The following is a 23885-nucleotide window of genomic DNA, read 5'->3' as shown; positions in this document are numbered from 1 at the left end:
AGGCAACATAGCAAGACCCCACCTCTAAATTTTTTTTAAAATGGAAAAAAATGTGTATGTATATTTCTTTATAGTGCTTTATGATGATTAGTAGGTTTTTAAAAAATAATTGAGATTTCCGTCAGGCGCGGTGGCTCACGCCTGTAATCCCAGCACTTTGGGAGGCCGAGGCAGGAGGATCACCTGAGGTCAGGAGTTCGAGACCAGCCTGATCTACATGGAGAAACCCTGTCTCTACTAAAAATAGAAAATAAGCGGGCATGGTGGTGCGTGCCTGTAATCCCAGCTACTTGGGAGGCTTAGGCAGGAGAATTGCTTGAACCTGGGAGGCGGAGGTTGCAGTGAGCCGAGATTGCGCCATTGCACTCCAGCCTCTGTCTCAAAAAAAAAATAATAATAATAATAGAGATTTCCTTTACTAGGAGATAAAGGATTGAGTCTGTATAGTTAGCATTGCTCTTTAGAGGAAGCATTGAACACACTGGAAGAAGCTCTTTTTAATTGGTTATTGGGATAACCAACAATTCTTATCAGCCACTGGGCTATCTTTCTACCTGGTGTATTTGCTATTTTTCCAAGACTTCTTGAATCATTCCCAAGTTTTTGTTCACTCTGTCCTGCTTACACAGGTAGAAACATTGTATTTTTTTTGGAAGAAATAAAATATCCATATATAGTAATTCTTACCTACTTAATCAAATCAATAAAAGTCAAGTTATATGTATTTCATAGACATTATAACTACCTTTTTATGTACTTTAAAACTTTTTTTTAGTATTATTATTTTAATTACGTTATGTTCAGATTGTCACCACCTTGCCAGGGGAAGCTTCTTAGTCCTTTTAGCAATTTCCCTGAATTTTTTTTTTTTTTTGAGACAGGGTCTGTCACTCAGCTGCCCAGGCTGGAGTACAGTGGTACGATCTTAGCTCACCGCAGCCTCAAGCTTCTGGGCTCAAGCAATCCTCCCACCTCAGCGTCCCAAGTAGCTAGGACCACAAGGTGTGTGCCACCACACCCAGCTAATTTTTTTTTTTTTTTTATAGAGACAAGGTCTCACTACATTGCCCAGGCTGGTCTTGAACTCCTGGCCTCAAGTGATTCTCCCACCTCAGCCTCCCAAAGTGCTGAGATTATGGGTGTGGGCCACCATGCCCAGCCTTGCCCCTGTTTTTGAAAGCATCCTTGAATTCTGGCAGAAATAGTTCCAGATTCATTCTTACCGTTTTTCCTGCCCCAAGACTTGGAATCAACTATTCTTCAAGGATTGTATTTCATCTAATGAAGGATAACACAAAATTTGGGTGATAGGGCTACATGTAAGAGTTTGTGGTAAGCAAGAATGCCACAGCTGCTAGGCACATCAGCTCATGCCTGTAATCCCAGCTACTTAGGAGGCTGAAGTAGGAGCATCATTTGAGAAGTTTCCAGGAGTTTGAAACCAGCCTAGGCAACATAATGAGACTCTATCTCTTAAAAATAGAAAAAAAAAAAATAATAATAATAGCTGGGTACCTACAGTCCTGGCTAATCAGGAGGCTGAAGCAGGATCGCTTGAGCTCAAGAGTTCAAGACTAGCCTAGGCGATATAGTGAGACCCGTCTCAAAAAAAAAAAGGCAGGGGGCAGGCATGCAACAACTGCTGTTGAGCCATTCTTAGTGCTGATGGTACTTCAGAAGAATGCCTTGTAAGGTCATAAACTCTCATTGATTATTCCAATTTAGTGTATTATGTTGTTATCTCACCTGTCTTTATGGATTCAGGGTTTTGCTGTATGGTGACACTACAAAGAGACCTTACTTGACCTCCCTTTGGCCCTCCCTCAGTCACTATTGATCAATTACATAACCCTGTTTTACTTCCTTCATGACACTTATTTTCTTAGATCCTCCTTTTTACATGCTTACTTGGCTTGTCTGTCCTCCGTTCTGCTCTATCCCCAGTGTAAGCTCCATGAAGGCAGAGACTGACTATTCTGAATCCTACAATAGTGTCTAGTTAGTAAAAGACATTAAGGTCTTGGGACATATACGCTTTATTTTCTCACCTTGTTAACTTTACCATTGTCTTATGGTATGTTTTTTTCCTTCCCGAGACATTTTGCAAAGCTTTGATCTTGCTGAGAAATAAGAATCTCATCAATCCATCAAGCCTGCTAGAACTCTTCTTTGAACTTTTTCGTTGCCATGATAAGCTTCTGCGAAAGGTAAAGGGCAAAACAAATATTTCCCTGCATCTTCCTTGAGGCGACATAAAATTTTGTTGTCTCTTGAATTATCGATGCTTTACATTGTTAGATACAGTTAATAATAACTTTAACAGGAAAAAGCAACCATTGTGTGCATGCCATATGATGTTAATAGCCAATATTTATTGAGTGCATACTTTGTGCCAGGCACCATTCTCAGAGCTTTGTGTATTTACTCATTTACTCACAAAGCCCTATGAGAGAGGGATCCTCATTATTATTATTCTTACTTTGCAGATGAAAGGGCTGAGGTTAAAGAGAGATAGAGTAACTTGCCCACTCTCACACTGCTTCTTAGTGGTGGGATTGGATATAAGCCCAGGCTCTGGTTCCAGAACCCAAGCCTTTTACTACTGCACCATACTGACTGGCTAAATCAGGACATTGGTACTCACAGCTATAACTGACCCACTCCCCCACAAAAAACTTTTTTGTTGTTATTAACATTTTCCCATGATTTTGCATTTGCTTATATAAGACTAGAAGCTGAAGATTTATGAAAGAAATTTAAGATGGAAAAACTTGGCTGGACACTGTGGCTCACACCTACAATACCAGCATTTTGGGAGGCTGAGGTGGGAGGATCACTTGAGGCCAGGAGTTTGAGACCAGCCTGGGCAACATAGCAAGACCCCTGCTGTATTTAAAGAAAAAAAGGAAAGAAAAACTTAAGTTTACATTCATTAATTTAAATTTTTTGTCAAAGTATTAAGAGACTACCACTGTTTGATTTTAGCAATTGTACTTCTTGGTGTAATTTGTGGAATAAAAGTGGTCCATGGGAGCATGGTGTGGGCACCAGTGATATGTGCATTCACAGTATTTTCCTGCATGCAGTTAGGTGCTTGGTAAATTGGAGCATTTTTTTTTATAACACTTTTATTGAGATATAATTTATGTAAAATTCATCCACTTAAAGTGTACAATTCAGTGTTTTTTAGTGTATTCACAGCATGGTACAACCATCACTGCAATCAATTTTTGAACATTTTGTCACCCCCAAAAGAAACTCTATTCCAATTAGTAGTTAATCCTGTTCCTCATCCCTTTTAGCTCTAGGTAATCACAAGTCTACTTTGGGTCACTATAGATTTGTGTGTTTTGGAAATTTTATGTAAGTGGAATCATACAATATGTGGTCTTTAGTGACTAGATTCTTTCACTTAGCATAATGTTTTCAAGATTCATTCGTGTTGTAGCACGTATCAGTACTTTATTCCTTTTTGTTGCCAAATAATATTCCATTGTATGGATATACCACATTTTGTTTATCCATTCATCAGTTAATGGAAATTTAAGTTATTTCCACTTTTTGGCCACTATGAATAAGGCTGCTATGAATGTTTGTGTGAACACTGATGTTTTCATTTTCTTGGATATATACCTAGGAGAATTTTGCCGTATTACATTAAACTCCATGTTTAACTTCTTGAGGACAACTTTGCTTTGCTTTGTAGTTGCTTTTTTGTTTGTTTGCTTGGTTTGGGTTTCTTTTGTGATAGAATGAAAAATAGGTAAAATTAAGTCATCCTGTAGATTCATACTGTTCTCCAAATTTAGCAAGGTTAAAAATGTTGGTTAGGTTTAATGTATATATTTTTGTTTCTTTTCCTCAGACTTTATACACACATATTGTGACTGATATCAAGAATATAAATGCAAAACACAAGAACAATAAAGTGAATGTAGTAAGTACTCTTCTGTCTTCCATGTTTGCAGCATTGTACCATCAGTGTATTAAGTCTTCTTTCTCCTCCTTTTCTGCAGGTATTGCAAAATTTCATGTACACCATGTTAAGAGATAGCAATGCAACCGCAGCCAAGATGTCTTTAGATGTAATGATTGAACTCTACAGAAGGAACATCTGGTAGTGTATATATATTTGTCTCTTGAGAAGCAGACTCTTTTTTCATTTGTAATTAATACAGAGCACATATACAAATACTTTTCTTGAGCTTGAGCTCTTTAATATACTTATGTCATAGATTTAAGTTGGAAGTAAAAATAGAGGCAATTCAAGTGACTAATGACATTGGTTATCATTTCTTGAGCAGCTACTGAGGTCGGGCACTTTGACATGACCTCACTTAGAACAACTTCAGAATAGAAGATGTAGCTTATCTTGAATTATCCCCATTTTATAAGTAATGACATGGAAGTTCTTAGAGTTAGTAAAAGTTTAGTTATTAAGAGGCAGAGCTGAAATTCAAATCCAGATCTAACTGACTCCGAAATCTGTGCTCTCTCTTCTGCCACTCTGAAGATTTTCAAGTCAATTCATCCTATTTGTATAAAATATCATGCTTCGTATACTTCAGTTTGTTGATACAGTGTCCCTAACTCATTTCTTTTGCTTTTCTTATTGACTAACATTTTTTTACTATAAAAGTAATATTCATTACAGCAGAAAATTTGGAGAAATTTAAAAAGTGGTTTTAATCAATTACTGTTAGTATTTATGGTATTTCCACCCAGTCTTTTTTGTTTAATGTGAATTTTTAAATATGGTTGAAATTTTTCTGTATTACAGTTTTTATTTATTTTTATTTTTATTTATTTATTAATTTTTTTTGAGAAAGTCTTGCTCTGTCACCAGGCTGGAGTGCAGTGGCATGGTCTTGGCTCACTGCAACCTCTGTCTCCTGGGTTCAAGCGATTCCCCTGCCTCAGCCTCCCGAGTAGCTGGGACTACAGGCATGCACCACCACGCTCGGCCAATTTTTTTTGTATTTTAGTAGAGACGGGGTTTCACCATGTTGGCCAGGATGGTCTCAATCTCCTGACCTCGTGATCCACCCGCCTCGGCCTCCCAAAGTGCTGGGATTACAGGCGTGAGCCACTGCGCCCGGTCCATATATTATAGTTTTTAAATTCTCGATTATTTTTGTTTGTTTTTTTGAGACAAAGTCTTGCTCTGTTGCCCAGGCTGGAGTGCAATGGTGTGATCTTGGCTCACTGCAACCTCCGCCTCCTGGGTTCAAGCAGTTCTCGTGCCTCAGCCTCCCAAGTAGCTGGAATTACAGGCACATGCCCAGCTAATTTTTTGTATTTTTTGTAGAGATGGGGTTTCACTATGTTGATCAGGCTGGACCTGAACTCTTGGCCTCCAGTGATCCGCCTGCCTTGGCCCTCCAAAGTGCTGCGATTACAGGAATGAGCCACTGTCCCCAATCTTCTCAGTTGTTTTTTTTTGTTTGTTTTTTTTTGCACTTGACTAGCTTCCTACATCATTAAAAATTCTTTAAATACTCCGTCTTAATGGCTGCAAATTTTGTCGTAAGTCTGGGCTAAAATCTAATGAAATGTTTTACCTGTGGTTGAGTAATTTAGCAACTCATATCTTTTTAAAATATTACAATTGGGAATTCTAGTACGTCACAAACATTTGTTATATCATTTATTTTGTGCCATTGTCTGTGCTATGAAATACAGTAGAATGAAAATTTACTTCAAAGCATTCATTGTCTTCCGCCAGGAATGATGCCAAAACTGTCAATGTTATCACAACTGCATGTTTCTCTAAGGTCACCAAGGTGAGCACCTGTAGGGCTGTGTGTAAGCTCTGTCTGTGGGTGGTCTGCTTCTGCATGCAGTTAGAAGAAAGCATCACTCAGCATAAACTGCATGCCTGCACACCAGGCATGCAGTGATGTGCAGGCATGCAGTTTATGTTAAGTGATGCTTTCTTTGTTCCTATACTGCTTTCCTGGGTCATCTGAACTTTAAAAGAGTCAATAGAATTATGAGTTTTTAAATTGCTGTGTAATAAATGATAGCCTCAGTGGTTTTTTAATGTTTTCTCCTGTGATTCTTGACTTCTGTTGGGCTTCGGCACTGCTAAAAGAAATTTAAGGTCAATGTTTGACTTTTGTCTGTTAGAGGAACTGCAATGTCACTTTTCTTATGGGGGATGTAGAAATTCTCGACAGTCTTGAAGGATAACTGTATAGAGCCTAGCAGTTTTTATCTAGTTTTTTAAATTATTTATTAGAGAAATAACATAAAACAATTTTTAATTAAGAAAAAATGAACAAAAATACCACCATTGTTTGAATTTGTTCTTCAGATCTTAGTTCATGCACATGTATAAAGCATACTCAAAAGGATTTATTCTTTATTTTAAGCTGAATCAAGTAGCTGACTTTTTTCTCACTGGTCTTTAGATATTAGTTGCCGCTTTGACATTCTTTCTTGGGAAAGATGAAGATGAAAAACAGGACAGTGACTCCGAATCTGAGGTTAGTTTAATCATAGCTGCTTCTGAATCTTACCTTTTATTATTGCTCTGAGTACACATTGTAAAGTCTATGACTGCTGAAGTTAGAAAGAAACTTAGATGACACCTTTGCCCTTTTATTGAATTCTGCCATGCTATTTTACTCTACTTGGAATTTGTCACTTGTATTCAGTAAGATTGGTTATATAATTAATAAAACAGATTTATTCAACCTTGATCTTAGTTCTAAAGTTATACCTATATCTCACTATGTAAATTTAGGATGAAAATTGTCACCAACATTTTTTTTTTTTTTAAGACGGAGTCTCGCTCTGTTGCCCAGGCTGGAGGGCAGTGATGTGGTCTCATCTCACTGCAAGCTCTGCCTCCCGGGTTCACGCTGTTCTCCTGCCTCAGCCTCCCGAGTAGCTGGGACTACAGGCACCCGCCACCATGCCTGGCTAATTTTTTGTATTTTTGGTAGAGATGGGGTTTCACCGTGTTAGCCAGGATGGTCTTGATCTCCTGACCTAACGATCCACCTGCCTCGGCCTCCCAAAGTGCTGGGATAACAGACGTGAGCCACCGCACCCAGCCATCACCAGCATGTTTTTGAGGAAAAAAAAAATCAAGATTCATGATGGCATAAAATATTAAAATAAGAATTTCTAAAAAAAAAAAAATTATCCTTCCCCATTTTAGTGTTTTGGTAACCAAAGTACTGGAATATGTGATAACGTCTTTTAAACAGTATATGACTAATACATTTTATTGTAAATGGCAACCTAAATAACAAAAAGAGAGAAACTCTCTAAAAGCAAATGATACTTATTTCAGAATAGGGCAGTGGGAATACATATGCCATAGTAAACTATGTACATATTTGTAAAGGAAGACAACGGTTTTTGTTTGTGTTTTTTTTTTTTTTTTTTTTGGAGCCGCGGACCTTCACTGTATTACAGCTCTTAAAGATGGCACAGACCTAAAGAGTGAGCAGTAGCAAGGTTTACTGTGAAGAACGAAAGAACAAAGCTTCCACAGCATGGAAGGGGACCCGAGCGGGTTGTCAACAACAGTTTTTAAAGGAAAAATGAGGGCTGGGCGCAATGGCTCACACCTGTAATCCCAGCACTTTGGGAGGCCAAGGCGGGCAGATCACTTGAGGTCAGTAGTTCAAAACCATCCTGGCCAACATGGCAAAACCCATCTCTACTAAAAATACAAGAATTAGCCAGACATGGTGGCGTGTGCCTGTAATCCCAGCTACTTGGGAGGCTGAGGTGGGAGAATCACTTTAACCTGGAAGGTGGAGGTTGTAGTGAGCTGAGATTGTGCCATCACTCTCCAGCCTGGGTGCCAGAGTGAGACTCCATCTCAAAAAAAAAAAAAAAAAAAATAGTGCTACAGTGAAAATCTTTGTATGTACCTCTTTGTGCACACGTGGGCATATTTTTTCCACCTAATTTTCTTTCTTCCTGTTTTTTGTTTTTTGAGACAGGCTGGAGTGCAGTGGTGTGATCTCAGCTCACTGTAACTTCCCCCTTCCGGGCTCAAGTGATGCTCCTGCCTCAGCCTCCTGAGTAGCTGGGATTACAGGTGTGCACCACCAAGCCCAGCTAAGTATTTGTATTTTTAGTAGAGACACAGTTTTGCTATGTTGGCCAGGCTGGTCTCAAGCTCCTGGCCTCAAGTGATCTACCCACCTTGGCCTCCCAAAGTGCTGGGATTACAGACGTGAGCCACTGCGCCCAGCCTAAAAGTAGTATTCATTTTTAATAGCTGTGTGCAAAGAGTATAAGAACAAAGAAGTGGCTGAAAGGTTTACTCTTTCATTCTATGCAGATTTTCCTTGTTTACAATTTTACAAAGTAATTTCTTCTTTAGGATGATGGACCAACAGCAAGAGACCTGCTAGTACAATATGCTACAGGGAAGAAAAGTTCCAAAAACAAGAAAAAGTTGGAAAAGGCAATGAAAGTGCTCAAGGTGGGACTTGTATCTGGAAAATGAGATAGGAGTGATGAGAATGAAGAATATGTTGTCATTAGCCAGAGCTTTTAAGAATTTAAAATCAGAGTACCATTTTCAGAATACTTAGAAATGTTAGATAAATTTTTAAGCACTAATATTTTAGATGAATAAATGTATTCAGCTCTAGCAAAATCAGTGACTTGGATAAATTAGTTTAATTAAATTCACTTTTTACTTGTTCTGATCAAGGTGGCTTATATTATGGTATCTTTGCTAGACATGTTTTGTCAGAAGAGTACATAAATGCAGTACATTTCATATTTTTGTAATGATTATTTTGAAAGTCATTAATTTGGCCCTTGTGTGTTTATTAATTGTATTAGTTTGTTTTCACACTGCTATAAAGAACAACCTGAGGCTGGGTAATTTATAAAGGAAAGAGATTTCATTGACTCACAGTTCTGCATGGTGGGGGAGGCCTCAGGAAACTTAAAATCATGGGGAAAGGCAAAGGGGAGGCAAGGCATGTCTTACATGGTGGCAGGAGAGAGAGAGCACTACAGGAGATCTGCCAAACACTTTTAAACCATCAGATCTTGTGAGAACTCACTATCACGAGAATAGCATGGGGAAAACTGCCCCTATGAGCCAATAACCTCCCACCAGATCCCTCCCTCCAGGTCCTTCCCTCGACATGCAGGGATTACAGTTCGAGATGAAATTTGGGTGGGGACACAGAGCCAAACCATATTATTAATGTTTGCATTTCCAAATTCCTGTAAGTCTCATAGGTGCTAATGGTAGGAACACATTCCCCACATTTAATCTTAAAAGGCAAAAACCAACTTTAATTCTTCTAGTTGAAAAGGTTTTTAGAACAAAGTTTTTTTTCTTTTTAAAGAGTCTAATGGACTTATAACAGCCTTATTAGCACATTAAGTTCTAAGAGCGTCATCACTGTAACTCAGACTGAAAATGTTTTTCCTCTCCCTTTCAGAAACAAAAAAAGAAGAAAAAACCAGAGATGTTTAACTTTTCAGCCATTCACTTGATTCATGATCCCCAAGGTACATAATTATGACGTCCGAGTTCCTTGTTGGCCTTATCTCTGCCTATTTTATTTCCTGCCTTTGGGGTTTTCAGGGAATATAAGATCCCTGGCATTTAATAGATAGTCAATAAATGCTTAGTTGTTACTAGTTGGTTGTAACCTACAAAATTGTCATCTAAAGCAGTGATTCCCAGTCTATCGCAGAACAAGAAAAATGTGGAAAAACGGATCTTTCTGAGATTCATGTTTTTAACAACACAATTGTAATATGGCATTGTACTTGACCAAATAAACTGGCAGTCTTTTGTTGGTCCTTTTTTAAAAAAAAAAAACAAAAAACCTAGTCTGTGGAAACCAAAAATCTGGGAAACCTTGTTCGAGAACACTAGTTCTCAAACTAGGCCACACATTGGTCTCACCTGGCGAATTTATAAAAACTATACTGATGCTTGGGTCCTGTTATCTTCAGAGAATCTAATTTAGTTGGTATGGGGTGTAGCTGGGCGTTGGGGCTCTCAGTACTCTAATGTATGGCAAGATTTGCTGACCCCTGCTCTAGATCAGTGTTTCTCAAACTTGCATGTAGATACAGATCACCTGGGGAGGTGGGGCCTGAGCTTCTGCATTTCCAATAAGCCTCCCAGGTGGACCAGCAGCTGCTGGGTCTCTGGACTACCCCTTTAAGAAGCAAGGATCTAGAGAGCTATTAAGTGAAGCGAGCACCTGTCAAACAGTCACTCTAGATGTTGATGCTAAAAAACTTGGGAATTATTAAGACTTAACTTTGGGCACCATTACATATATTGACATATTCACCTGTTTGTCAGTCTATTCACTGATCTAACTACTACTGTCTTTTCCTACGCCTGTTACATAAATGTCACATAGACCATGGACTCACAATGTACTTCTTTCATCCTCTCCTTGCCAGATTTTGCGGAAAAACTACTAAAGCAGCTTGAGTGCTGTAAGGAGAGGTTTGAAGTGAAGATGATGCTCATGAACCTTATCTCCAGATTGGTGGGAATTCATGAGGTTTGAATTATATTATGTTTCTCTTGGTGAATATTTGAAGTAGAATTTACCATGGGAAAAGAAAAGCCATTAGGTAGAGCAGTGGCTTAATTTTATCCCTCATACATTTAAACACATAAAATTTACAGAAGAGTAACATCTCTGAAAATAACTATTTTTATCACTTCATTTTCTTTGCAGTAATATGGATGTTAATTTGTACATGTATTCCATTTATGGACAGGCTATTTTATTCTCTGCTTTTTTTTTTTTTTTTTTTTTTTTTTTTGAGACAGAGTCTCCCTCTATTGCCCAGGCTGGAGTGCAGTGGTGCAATCTCGGCTCACTGCAACCTCCACCTCCTGGGTTCAAGTGAGTCTCCTGCCTCAGCCTCCCAAGTAGCTGGGACACAGGCGCACGCCACCACACCTGGCTAGTTTTTTTGTATTTTTAGTAGAGACGGGGTTTCACCATATTGGCCAGGCTGGTCTCGAACTCCTGACCTCATGATCTGACCACCTTGGCCTCCCAAAGTGCTGGGATTATAGGCGTGAGCCACCGCACCTGGCCTGTTCTGCTTTTTTACTTTCTTTTTGTTTACTTTGTTACGCATACACATTTTCTTGAGCCAATATAATGCACATATTTTAATTGACTTACTACATCTCACTGTTTGTTTAACCCTTCTTGGCTTTCCTGACTTCCAGATCCCTCTAGTAGGAAATTGTCATGTTTACAAATGTTAGTTGCAAGAGCTCCTCAGTGGTATATATATGGGAACTTTACACATACTGTTAGACTAGATGCCATTGTAGAAAAAGAGATACCCAGAAATTTAAGCCATGAAGAAATGACCAGTAAGGTTTTTCCTTATCATTTTGATCTCGTGACTGGTGCTGCTCTGAACATCCATTTAAAAAAACAAAAAGAAAAGAAAAGAAAAACACTTTTCAAACAATATAGACATATATCAAGTTGAAAATGAAAGTACACATGAGTGAAAGTAATTGTTCCCTTTCTCTGAGAAAAACCTGTTAACATTTTACTGACTACATTGCTTTTTCTCCATGGCTGTAGTCCCAGTGTAGGATCAATTCTTGTTACATTTGTGCAGCAATTTCATTCCGACTGAGTTTGAGCTCTACAGGAAAGAAAAAGTGATTTGTGATTTAAGCGTGGTTTGAGGGAAATGATACTGGAGTTTCACAACTGACTACAATTGAACATCCATCATTATGTTCAACCAAAGTCTTCTCTGCAACTTCTCAGTGGCCCATCCTACTTTTGCTCTGTGGCTAAAACAGAAAAAATTAGTTTATTCCCACCTAACTGATATACCTTGAAAAAGACCAGTTTATTTCCAGTTTCTCTTCTTGAAGTTAAACATTACCATTTCCTTAATAACCCTGGTCACCTTTGTTTAGGTGGACTTCAGAGTGTTAACGTTTTCCCTCTGAATTATGGTGCACAGAGTAACTCCTTCCATGTGGTTGGACCCAACTCCTTCCATGTGGTTGGACTGGTATACAAGAATATAACCAGGAGTGAGCTTTGCTGATTAAATTATACTCGGTACTATTCAGGTTTGAATTCCAATCTTGTCTGTTGTTTTGGAGCCTTGGTATCAATGCTGTTCCTTCCTATAATCCCCTCTCCTTAGAACACTAAAAAGTTAGTTTCTGCAGCCACACCAGTTTTAAGAGTAGAAGAATGTTACATTTTGTTTAGCTTTCCTTCCTCTAGTTCATTCTGCATATACTTGCTTCCTCCTTTACATAATGAGGATAGCAGCATAGCCTCATTTGAGAGAATTCCTAGCCTTGGTTAATATAGCATATTGAATCATCCTAGGGCATGATTGCTTACTGAGAAAAAAACAAAAGTGTTCCGCAATTAGTTGAACTTGGTGATATGTTTGCATTGAGAAGAAATGGAACTCCATAGTGTCAGCTGCATCAGTATTAAAGTTGGTTTTCTCTCCACAGCTTTTCCTCTTCAATTTCTATCCTTTTTTGCAAAGGTTTCTGCAGCCCCACCAAAGAGGTAAGCTGCCACTTGCCATGTTTCTTTGGTGGCCTTGGTAATAGAATAAACATGCACAGTCTTTTGTTCTGGAATCACTAAAGACAGGAGTGCAGTGTGCTCTACATTAGAGATGTGAAGAGAAGCCCTTGTTTTCTTTCTAGAGTTTGCTATGGGTTTGTCGTTATCCTCAACTTTAAGAAACCATTGTTTTTTTAAAACAATAACAACTGCCGGGCACAGTGGCTCAGGCCTATAATCCCAGCACTTTGGGAGGCCAAGGTGGGTGGATTACCTGAGGTCAGGAGTTCAAGACCAGCCTGGCCAACATGGTGAAACTTCACCTGTACTAAAAATACAAAAATCAGCCGGATGTGGTGCGGGCACCTGTAATCCCAGCTACTCAGGAGGCTGAGACAGGAGAATTGCTTGAACCCAGGAGGCGAAGGTTGCTGTGAGCCGAGATAGTGCCCTTGCACTCCAGCCTGGGTGACAGAGCAAAACTCTGTCTCAAAAAGAAAAGAAAAGAAAACAACAACAACAAATTGGTTTCTCAAAGCAAGTCTTCTTATAATACTGTAAATACTCATGGAAAATTCTTTTTTAAAAAATTGACTTTTTATTGCATCTTCATAATAGATATTAAGATTTGATCTTACTGCTCACATTGACCTCGTATGCATTCTCAATGAAAAACAACACAAAAGCAGGAAAGAAGAGATGATTGTTCTTGTCTTTGAACCTGAACCAAAGTAGGAAGGAAACTAACATTTATTCGGTATCTAACATGGACCAAGCACTGTGCTAAGTGCCTTACGCACATCATTTTGTCTAATCCTCACATTAATCCTGTGAGGTATACAAAGAGAGGGAAAAAAAAGACTAGAGTCACTCAGCAAATAAATGGAAAATCAGGATTCACCTCACTTCTTTTGCCAGTGGCCTTGTTTGTTACCTATGCTATGCTGCCCCTTTGAAAAGAGACTGTGTGTGTGTGTGTGTGTGTGTGTGTATGCATTCATTCAGCAAGTATTTATTTAATGATTTTTATGCCAGGCACTGCATTAAGACAGTACGAATTCCACAGTAAACGTAAAACAAGGTCCTTACCCTCATGGCTTACATCTGGAGGCAGATGTAGATGTGCTATATATAATATGTCCAGGTAAAGATAAGTGTTTTGAAGGAAAAGGAAGCAGGATAAGGACAATAGGGAGTGTCGGGACGGGTTCTGTTTTACATTGTGTGATCAGGAGAGACTTTTTGATAAGGCAGCTATTGAGCAGGGACCTGAAGAAAGTGAGGGGGTAAGCCAAGCAGATATCTGGGGATTGAGTGTTCCAGGTGGAATAAGCAGCAATACCATTTAGACCAGAATGAGCTTGCCATGTTTACTGTGGTCCTCAGAGGCAGGGTGATACACTGACCATGACCTTTCTGTTCTCTTATGTTTTCAGAAGTAACAAAGATCCTTCTGTTTGCTGCACAAGCATCTCATCACCTAGTACCCCCAGAGGTGAGAACTTGTAACCTGACTTCTGGACCTAGGGCATGGATGACAGTGTTACTGTTGGGTACTTCAGGGTCTATTGGGGGAACCTGCCCCCGATAATTCAACGTGGGTTTTTTTCTATTTCTTGTCGGATGGTCTGAGAAATAAAGGGAAAGAGTACAAAAGAGAGAAATTTTAAAGCTGGGCGTCCAGGGGAGACATCACATGTCGGCAGGTTCCGTGATGCCCCACAAGCTGCAAAACCAGCAAGTTTTTATTAGTGATTTTCAAAAGGGGAGGGAGTGTAAGAATAGGGTGTGGGTCACAGAGATCACATGCTTCACAACGTAATAAAATATTACAAGGCAAATGGAGGCAGGGCGAGATCACAGGACCAGTGCGAAATTAAAATTGCTAATGAAGTTTCGGGCACGCATTGTCATTGATAACATCTTATCAGGAGACAGGGTTTGAGAGCAGCCAGCCAGTCTGACCAAAATTTATTAGGCGGGAATTTCCTTATCCTAATAAGCCTGGGAATGCCACGGGAGACCGGGGCTTATTTCATCCCTTATCTACAACCTTAAAAGACAGATGTCCCTAGAGCGGCCATTTCAGAGACCTACCTCTAGGAACACATTCTCTTTCTCAGGGCTATTCCTTGCTTAGAAAAAGAATTCAGCAATATTTCTCCTATTTGCTTTTGAAAGAAGAGAAATATGGCTCTGTTCTGCCTGGCTTTCAGGCAGCCAGACCTAATGGTTATCTCCCTTGTTCCCTGAACATCGCTGTTACCCTGTTCTTTTTTCAAGATTTCATATTGTTTAAACAATTTGTGCAGTTAACACAATCATCACAGGGTCCTGAGGCTACATACATCCTCAGTTTATGAAGATGACGGGATTAAGAGATTAAAGTAAAGACAGGCATAGGAAATCACAAGAGTATTGATTGGGGAAGTGATACATGTCTATGAAATCTTCACAATTTATGTTCAGAGATTGCAGCAAAGACAGGCATAAGAAATTATTAATTTGGGGAACTAATAAATGTCCATGAAATCTTCACAATTTATGTTCTTCTGCCATGGCTTCAGCTGGTTCCTCCATTCGGGGTCTCTGACTTCCCACAACAAGGGTCATTTTTCCCACAAGGTTACTGTCTCCCCTTCCCTCACCATTTTCTTCTTTTAATAGATAGAAGAGACACTAACTCTTAAGGGGATCTACACAGAAGTTCAGTTGTACATCTCATAAAAAGTGAAGTTTCTTTCGGACAAGTTGTTTAGAATTCTGATTTTCTTTAATAAGCAAATTTTGTATAACTAGGGGAGGTCAAGAATATTAGTAAATTTATAGAGATTGTTTTTCAAAGCTTGTAATTCCTTTCTTTGATTTAGTCTGAGGATAGCCAAGAAAAACACTGAATTCCTAAGTAGAGTGTTTTCTTCTGTCTTCCTTAATCTTGATTACTTCCAATTCCTAAACTGAAGGTGGAGGGCTGGGTTTTCCACTATGAATAATCTATTGTCCTTTCATTCTTAAGTGTTTGTGTATGCAGACATTTAATCAGCACCCATCTCTTTTTTGTTTCCAATTCAGATTATTCAATCATTGCTTATGACAGTAGCAAACAATTTTGTTACCGACAAGAACTCTGGAGAAGTCATGACAGTAGGGTATGTAGAATCTGGTTGGAGGCAGAAGATACATTGTTTAATGGACTAGATTTGCTATAAGTTACCAAGATGTAAGATTGTAGCTGGTAGTATCACCTCTATAAAATTGGTTTAAAATATATTTCAGTCTTTTTGGGAGGCTTGATAATTTTTTTATTGGTCAGAATTTTGAGAAGGGAGCCAGGGAAAAGATACTTGTCCTTCTAATTAGCATTTTTGTTTTTTAGCAGTTTTACTTTTACAGATGAATAATTGATTAGCAAGCTAAGTGCTTTTCTTCTGATCTCCCACCCTGAACTTTGTACTGCTAATAAAATAAATATTTGGCTCCTAGTTCTGGAGCTGGGAAGTCCAAGGGCATGGCATTGGTGTCTGTTTGGCATTTGGTGGGGGCCTCGTTGCTGCATCATTGGCAGAAGGCACAAGGGGAAGAGAGCACAAGAGCCAACAGAGGGCCAAACTCACTTTTTTATAACTCACTGGTGATAAGGGACCTTCTCCCAAGATAACAACATTAGGCCTAATCACCTCTTAAGAGTCTCTCCTCTTTGAACTACAAACCACTGCTCAACGAAATAAAAGAGGATACCAACAAATGGAAGAACATTCCATGCTCATGGATAGGAAGAATCAATATCATGAAAATGGCCATACTGCCCAAGGTAATTTATAGATTCAATGCCATCCCCATCAAGCTACCAGTGGCTTTCTTCACAGAATTGGAAAAAACTACTTTAAAGTTCATATGGAACCAAAAAAGAGCCCACATTGCCAAGACAATCCTAAGCCAAAAGAACAAAGCTGGAGGCATCACGCTACCTGACTTCAAACTATACTACAAGGCTACAGTAACCAAAACAGCATGGTACTGGTACCAAAACAGAGATACAGACCAATGGAACAGAACAGAGCCCTCAGATATAATACCACACATCTATAACCATCTGATCTTTGACAAACCTGACAAAAACAAGAAATGGGGAAAGATTCCCTATTTAATAAATGGTGCTGGGAAAACTGGCTAGCCATATGCAGAAAGCTGAAACTGGATCCCTTCCTGACACCTTATACAAAAATTAGTTCAAGATGGATTAAAGACTTACATGTTAGACCTAAAACCATAAAAACCCTAGAAGAAAACCTAGGCAATACCATTCAGGACATAGGCATGGACAAGGACTTCATATCTAAAACACCAAAAGCAATGGCAACAAAAGCCAAAATTGACAGGTGGGATCTAGTTAAACTAAAGAGCTTCTGCACAGCAAAAGAAACTACCATCAGAGTGAACAGGCAACCTACAGAATGGGAGAAAATTTTTGCAATCTACCCATCTGACAAAGGGCTAATATCCAGAATCTACAAAGACCTTAAACAAATTTACAAGAAAAAATCAACCCCATCAACAAGTGGGCAAAGGATATGAACAGACACTTCTCAAAAGAAGACATTTATGCAGCCTAAAGACACATTAAAAAATGCTTATCATCACTGGCCATCAGAGAAATGCAAATCAAAACCACAATGAGATACCATCTCATACCACTTAGAATGGTGATCATTAAAAAGTCAGGAAACAATAGGTGCTGGAGAGGATGTGGAGAAATAGGAACACTTTTACACTGTTGGTGGGACTGTAAACTAGTTCAACCATTGTGGAAGACAGTGTGGCTATTCCTCAAGGATCTAAAACTAGAAATACCATTTGACCCAGCCATCCCATAACTGGGTATATACCCGAAGGATTATAAATCATGCTGCTGTAAAGACACATGCACACATATGTTTATTGCAGCACTATTCACAATAGCAAACACTTGGAACCAACCCAAATGTCCAACAATGATAGACTGGATTAAGAAAATGTGGCACATATACGCTATGGAATACTATGCAGCCATAAAAAAGGATGAGTTAATGTCCTTTGCAGGGACATGGATGAAGCTGGAAACCATCATTGTTAGCAAACTATCGCAAGGACAGAAAACTAAACACCACATGTTCTCACTCACAGGTGGGAATTGAACAATGAGAACACTTGGACACAGGATGGGGAACATCACACACCGGGGCCTGTCGTGGGGTTGGGGTAGTGGGGAGGGATAGCATTAGGAGATATACCCAATGTTAATGACGAGTTAATGGGTGCAGCACACCAACATGGCACATGTATACATATGTAACAAACCTGCACGTTGTGCACATGTACCCTATAACTTAAAGCATAATAATAATAAAACAGTGAAAAAAAAGTCTCTCCTCTTTAAACCATTACAGTGGCAATTAAATTTCGACATGAGTTTTGGAGGGAACATTCAAACCATAGAACCCTGGAACAAGTGATTTATTATTGAAGCACTCTTTTTTCCTAGGGCAATTTAGTAGCCCTTTTGGTTGATTAAAAAACACTTAATGAGTATAATCACTGGTTTAAGGATTGTCTAATCTGTCCTGATAAGTAAGTGATATGCTGAACAGCAGCTTTTTATTTTCCTTGGAAAATATTGCAGGATAATAGCCCTAAAGACTTTAACCTTTCTTATTTGAGCTAGTCCCATCTCTTCTTAGAGTTGGCAAGTAAATGCTTCTCTGATTTAGTGTGCCGGACACTGTTCCTTATTCCACCAGTAGAGGAAATGGCAGTAACTGGAATAAAAGCACTCTAAGGCTGCCTACCTCACATTCTCTAACATGCTGCAGTTTTGGAGACCTAAGCTATATAAAACCCAACGTGTTTTCCTTTTGAGTTAATCTCTTTAGGAAGTCTTCCTGTGTTGAATCATGAAAAAATTGCTATTCGGGCTCTTTTAAACTTTGTTTTTCTTTTTCTAGAATCAATGCTATAAAGGAGATAACAGCTCGATGTCCTCTGGCCATGACTGAAGAACTTCTCCAAGACCTGGCTCAGTATAAAACACACAAGGATAAGAGTAAGCTGCATGTTACTCTCTACACACCAAAGAGTACAGTGTGACTCCTTTTTACCTCATTGTACTCTATGGGCCAGAATTTCTAATTAAAAGTATTATTTTACAGATGTAATGATGTCTGCTAGAACTTTGATTCACCTCTTCCGAACACTGAATCCTCAGATGCTGCAGAAGAAATTCCGGGTAGGTAAAGCACACTTATGTTGGTCTAAAGGTTATGGTCTCACAAACTGAGAGAAATTTCCTACAATTAGAATTTTAGTACTTCTGATGCTTCTGTTATGATTACATGGTTATGATGCACACGGTTGTATTCTTTAAGCTTGGAATCAAATACCATGGCCCTGAATATTTTATAGTTGGCACATATTCATTGATGATGACTATGTCTTGAAGACCTATCAGGCTGTTTCAGCTTGAAAGCTTTTAATGTTATTAACAGATCGGAATCTCAAAGATCAGTCAGTAGCTGATGCCAGTTTTGTGAACAGGCTATTGCACAGCCAGATACTACCTCTTTCAAGTTGGAAGGGAGGAGGGATGCATGTATGTAACAGAAAGAGAGATGACGTTTTTCAAGACTTAAAAAATTAGAGCAGTTACTCTCTAATAACTACCAGTGTCTTGATCTAGATCAAAACACAACAAGAAAATAGTGGACAGATTGCTGGCTGGGGATTTATTTTGACCTGAGACATAAGCAAACTGTTTCTGTCATTTGGTTACCAGCATTTTTTATAGTGCTCCCTTTTAAATTCATAATTTTGTTAGCTGGGTGTGGTGGTGCGTGCCTGTAGTCCCAACTACTAGGGAGGCTGAGGTGGGTGGATCCCTTGAGCCCAGGAGGCGGAGGTTGTAGTGAGCTGAGATTGTACCACTGCACTCCAGTCTGGGCAACAGAGCAAGACCCTGTCTTCAAATAAATAAATAAAATAAATTCATAATTTCAGAGACTACCTTTCATGATTAAGGTTTTGTGATCTAAGCAACTTATTACAAACAATTTCTTTTCCTTTAGGGTAAGCCTACAGAGGCCTCCATAGAAGCAAGAGTACAAGAATATGGAGAATTAGATGCTAAAGATTACATTCCAGGAGCAGAAGTTCTGGAAGTTGAGAAAGAAGAGAATGCTGAAAATGATGAAGGTTGATTTTTATTTCACCCTTATTTTGGGCAAAACACTCCTGCAGTATCTGTGCAGACCTTTAAATTGTATATTATTTGAACATTCATTCAGCAGATATTTATTGAGCAATGACTATGTGCCACGCACTGTTAGAAGTATGGGGGATCAATTGAGCATGGTTCCTCCTCTTGCGGAACTTATGTTCTAGCATAGGAAATGCCTTTTCATGACCTTCGGGGTGGCTGCCGCTCATCCAAGGGCATGCTGTTTGGTGCTTGAGAAAGACAATGATCTTGTGTTTGTTGCCTAGAAAAAATTATGGGGGTTAGCCCTTAGAGGAATCCCCCAAAATTCTCCTTGTTGAAGGAGAATGCATGTTGAATTTGTGGGAAAATACTCGAGGAACTCCATTCTAATTTCCAGAGTCGTGTATTCTTCCTGTCCATTCATTCATTATTCAGCAAATCTTTTTTTTCTTCCCCCACGTTGGAGTCTCGCTCTTGCCCAGGCTGGAAGTGCAGTGGTACGATCTCAGCTCACTGCAACCTCCATCTCCCAGGTTCAAGCGATCCTCCTGCCTCAGCATCTTGAGTAGCTGGGATTACAGGCGTATGCAGCCATGCCTGACTGATTTTTTTATTTTTAGTAGAGATAGGGTTTCACCATGTTGGCCAGGCTGGTCTTGAACCCCTAACCTCAGGTGATCCTCCGATTTTGGCCTCCCAAAGTGCTGGGATTACAGGCGTGAGCCAGTGCACCCAGCCTATTTGATCAAAGCCTTCTTAAGCATTTGCTGTGAGCCAGCCACTGCCAATGCAAAGATGAATGGTATTATTTCTGCTCTAGAGGGCTTCCAAAGGGCTGAAGAATGAAGTGTTAACAGGATTTATGATTGGAGTGGGTGTGGGCATAAGGGCAGGAGAGCAGTCAGGTCCACCTCGGAAGTTTTTTGTTTTTTTTTTTTTTTTTGAGACAGAGTCTTGCTCTGTCGCCCAGGCTGGAGTACAGTGGCGTGATCTCGGCTCACGGCAAGCTCCGCCTCCTGGGTTCACGCCATTCTCCTGCCTCAGCCTCCCAAATAGCTGGGACTACAGGCGCCCGCCACCACACCCAGCTAATTTTTTGTATTTTTTGGTAGAGACGGGGTTTCACCGTTTTAGCCAGGATGGTCTCAATCTCCTGACCTTGTGATCTGCCCGCCTCAGCCTCCCAAAGTGCTGGGATTACAGGCGTGAGCCACTGCGCCCGGCCTTTTTTTTTTTTTTTTTTTTTTAAAGGGCTTTGGAGAGATGGTGACTGATAAGCCAGGTATTTGGCAAGGAATGCTAGAATAGCAGAGACTTTCCAGGCAAAGTGTGAGCAAAGTCTTGAAGGATTTAGGGAACTAACTATTAGAATGTAGGATACAAGATGGGACATAGAAAGACAGGAGGCTTGAGATAGAGTTTGGAGACCTTTTCATACTTGGTTATGTATATGCCAGACAAAAGAGCTGGCACGTTCTCTTAAAGATCATAGGGAGTCATGGAAAGATTGCAGTGTCTGTGATTTAGAAAATTTAAACTGGTGGCTCCATTAAGAAGCCTGATACCTTTTTATTGAGGTGTCTTCAGGATTCTTTAACATCCCAAATCTTCTACCTCAGTTGTCTGAATGACTGACTAGATTCTTATACATGGGTAACACGCATAGGACAAATTAGATGCTTGCTGCATGGCCAGGATAAATGTACAAGTGCAGTTTTGATGGACACAGTTGGTTTAGTTGAAAGAACATGACCCTAAAGGTAGACATGATTTTCATGATTTCAGTGTAGGATGCCTTTTTAGCAGTGTGGCTTGGGGCACGTTACTTAACTCTGAGCATCTGTTCCTTTTCTGTGGAGTTATGAGGGTTAGAGAGAGTGATTGTAAGGTTTTGACTCATGGTAGATACTTGATCAGTGCCTATTTCCTATTCCTTAGATTAACTAAAGGCACGTTGCTTATTTAACAATAAATATTGCTCAGTTCTTGGTTAATAATGTATCTGTTCAAGGTTCATTACTTTTCTGTTGCTTGCTTCATCTCAACTTCATGTTGAATGTGCAACATAAAATGGCAGTAGTGGGTTTGCTTTTTTCACGCAGATGGATGGGAAAGTACCAGTCTCAGTGAGGAGGAGGATGCTGATGGTGAATGGATTGATGTGCAACACTCTTCCGATGAAGAACAGCAAGAAATCGTAAGTCTGAAAATTTCATCTTATACCCTGATGTTTATTAAGATATAATTTATTCTGGGCCTTGTTGGGAGCCTACAATTTAAATGGCTGAGCTCTCACTTGAGCTGGTAGCCATTTAAGCCCTTGTGTGGTTTCAAGTCCAAGAAGCTGAACAGCATGCCCATGGAGGAGCGGAAAGCCAAAGCTGCAGCCATCAGCACTAGCCGAGTTTTAACTCAGGAAGACTTCCAGAAAATCCGCATGGCCCAAATGAGAAAAGAACTTGATGCTGCCCCCGGGAAATCCCAGAAGAGGAAATACATTGAAATAGACAGTGATGAAGAGCCCAGGTAAAATGGCACATCCACTTTAGTACTTCAGTCAGCTCATGTGGTAATGAAAGCATCAGGAAACAGAATTCCATTCTTGTTTCATGTGTTATTTTTCCCTCACCCCAGGGGTGAATTACTTTCTCTTCGGGACATTGAGCGCCTTCATAAAAAGCCAAAGTCTGACAAAGAGACAAGACTAGCAACTGCAATGGTGAGTGAGCATATCATTCCTAGTTTTTTAAACAGAAAGCAAATAAAATGAAACATAAGCCAGAACTTGTATAGCCACAAAATGGCAATTTTAAAAAATGTTTTAAATAAAGGTATAATTAACACAGAAATTAAAATGCACAGATATTAGATGTTCAGTTAGATGAGGAGTTTTGTTTGGGTTTGCTTTTGTTAGTATGTTTGTTTTTTTGTTTTTTGAGACAGTCTCTCTCTGTCACCCAGGCTGTAGTGCAGTGGCACAGTCTCAGCTCACTGCTACCTCTGCCTCCTAGGTTCAAGCAATTCTCCTGCTTCAGCCTCCTAGGTAGCTGGGGTAACAGGTGTCTGCTACCACGCCCAGCTAATTTTTGTATTTTTAGTAGAGTCAAGGTTTCGCCATGTTGGCCAGGCTGGTCTCAAACTCCTGGCCTCATGTGATCCACCCACCTCAGCCTCCCAAAGTGCTGGGAGTATAGGCATGAGCCATTGCGCCCAGCCAGTTAGATGAGTTTTGACAACTGTATATAGCCATGTAACCACCACTCAAAACAAGGTAGAGAGCACAGGAAGGCAGTATTACATGTCTGTATTGTTGGGAAGCCACTATATTTATCAAAGCTAAGAGAAAAGTAGGAGTGTGTTTACAGTCACCAGTGAAAAGCCAGAGCCAGTTGGAGTCTGCCTGTGGCTAGTGCTGTGGCTGGCCATGACTGTGTCCTGCCTACATTTCCAACATCATTTTCTGTATCTCCACTTGTTCGAGACACCGTCCCATCCTAGTTCCACCTCATCCTCTGTCTTCCATGTGTCCTTTCTCCTCCACACCTTTGTGTGCACTGTCCCTTCTTCCGGAAATGCTCTGTCTTTCCCCTCCTTTCCCTTACCATGAATGCCTTCATCCTGCCAAAAAAAAAAAAAACAAAAAACAAACCAAAAAAAACAGTCTACCTGTCTCCCTTTCTAGGAAGTTCCCCTGACCTCACCAGGCTAAATTATGATTTTTCTTCCACCGAGCTCCCCTTGCTCTGTTATAATACTGTATGGCCATTTCTTGGTCCCAAGGAGCAAAGACTGTGTCCTGTCCATTTTGTGCCCTTGGCACCTAGTAGAGCTTCTGACACAGAGGAGACATTAATGTTGATTAGATGACTCCTAAAGTATGTTGTTGAAGAAGAAATATCAAACTTTTTGTTCTGGTAGGCTGGAAAGACAGACCGAAAAGAATTTGTGAGGAAGAAAACCAAAACAAATCCATTTTCCAGTTCGACAAATAAAGAGAAGAAAAAACAGAAGAACTTTATGATGATGCGGTATAGCCAGAATGTCCGGTCAAAAAATAAGCGTTCCTTCCGAGAAAAACAGGTGAGTTCCACTTGAAGCTTGGGTGGCAA

General features: G+C 39.8%; 1 protein-coding gene across 3 annotated transcripts in view; it reads left to right on the top strand.

The window, feature by feature from the left end:
- Nucleotides 1–23885, top strand: part of SDAD1 (SDA1 domain containing 1) — a 47036-nt gene that overhangs the window by 17151 nt on the left and 6000 nt on the right. For all 3 annotated transcript variants that reach the window (XM_004038845.5, XM_019025513.4, XM_063705320.1), the window contains 18 exons: nucleotides 2097–2207; nucleotides 3866–3937; nucleotides 4017–4117; nucleotides 5726–5783; nucleotides 6414–6488; nucleotides 8351–8452; nucleotides 9435–9504; nucleotides 10420–10523; nucleotides 12488–12545; nucleotides 13982–14040; nucleotides 15618–15694; nucleotides 18527–18624; nucleotides 18731–18807; nucleotides 19643–19769; nucleotides 21879–21973; nucleotides 22112–22302; nucleotides 22411–22495; nucleotides 23695–23856. In XM_004038845.5, the coding sequence (XP_004038893.1) occupies nucleotides 2097–2207; nucleotides 3866–3937; nucleotides 4017–4117; nucleotides 5726–5783; nucleotides 6414–6488; nucleotides 8351–8452; nucleotides 9435–9504; nucleotides 10420–10523; nucleotides 12488–12545; nucleotides 13982–14040; nucleotides 15618–15694; nucleotides 18527–18624; nucleotides 18731–18807; nucleotides 19643–19769; nucleotides 21879–21973; nucleotides 22112–22302; nucleotides 22411–22495; nucleotides 23695–23856 (1722 nt within the window). The remainder of the gene's footprint in view (nucleotides 1–2096; nucleotides 2208–3865; nucleotides 3938–4016; nucleotides 4118–5725; nucleotides 5784–6413; nucleotides 6489–8350; nucleotides 8453–9434; nucleotides 9505–10419; nucleotides 10524–12487; nucleotides 12546–13981; nucleotides 14041–15617; nucleotides 15695–18526; nucleotides 18625–18730; nucleotides 18808–19642; nucleotides 19770–21878; nucleotides 21974–22111; nucleotides 22303–22410; nucleotides 22496–23694; nucleotides 23857–23885) is intronic.

This window comes from Gorilla gorilla, chromosome 3 (genome assembly GCF_029281585.2).
Source record: "Gorilla gorilla gorilla isolate KB3781 chromosome 3, NHGRI_mGorGor1-v2.1_pri, whole genome shotgun sequence".
Classification (NCBI taxonomy): Eukaryota; Metazoa; Chordata; class Mammalia; order Primates; family Hominidae; genus Gorilla; species Gorilla gorilla.
The sequence above is the reverse complement of the archived record's forward strand: the minus strand, read 5'-3'. Positions and strand labels throughout refer to the sequence as shown.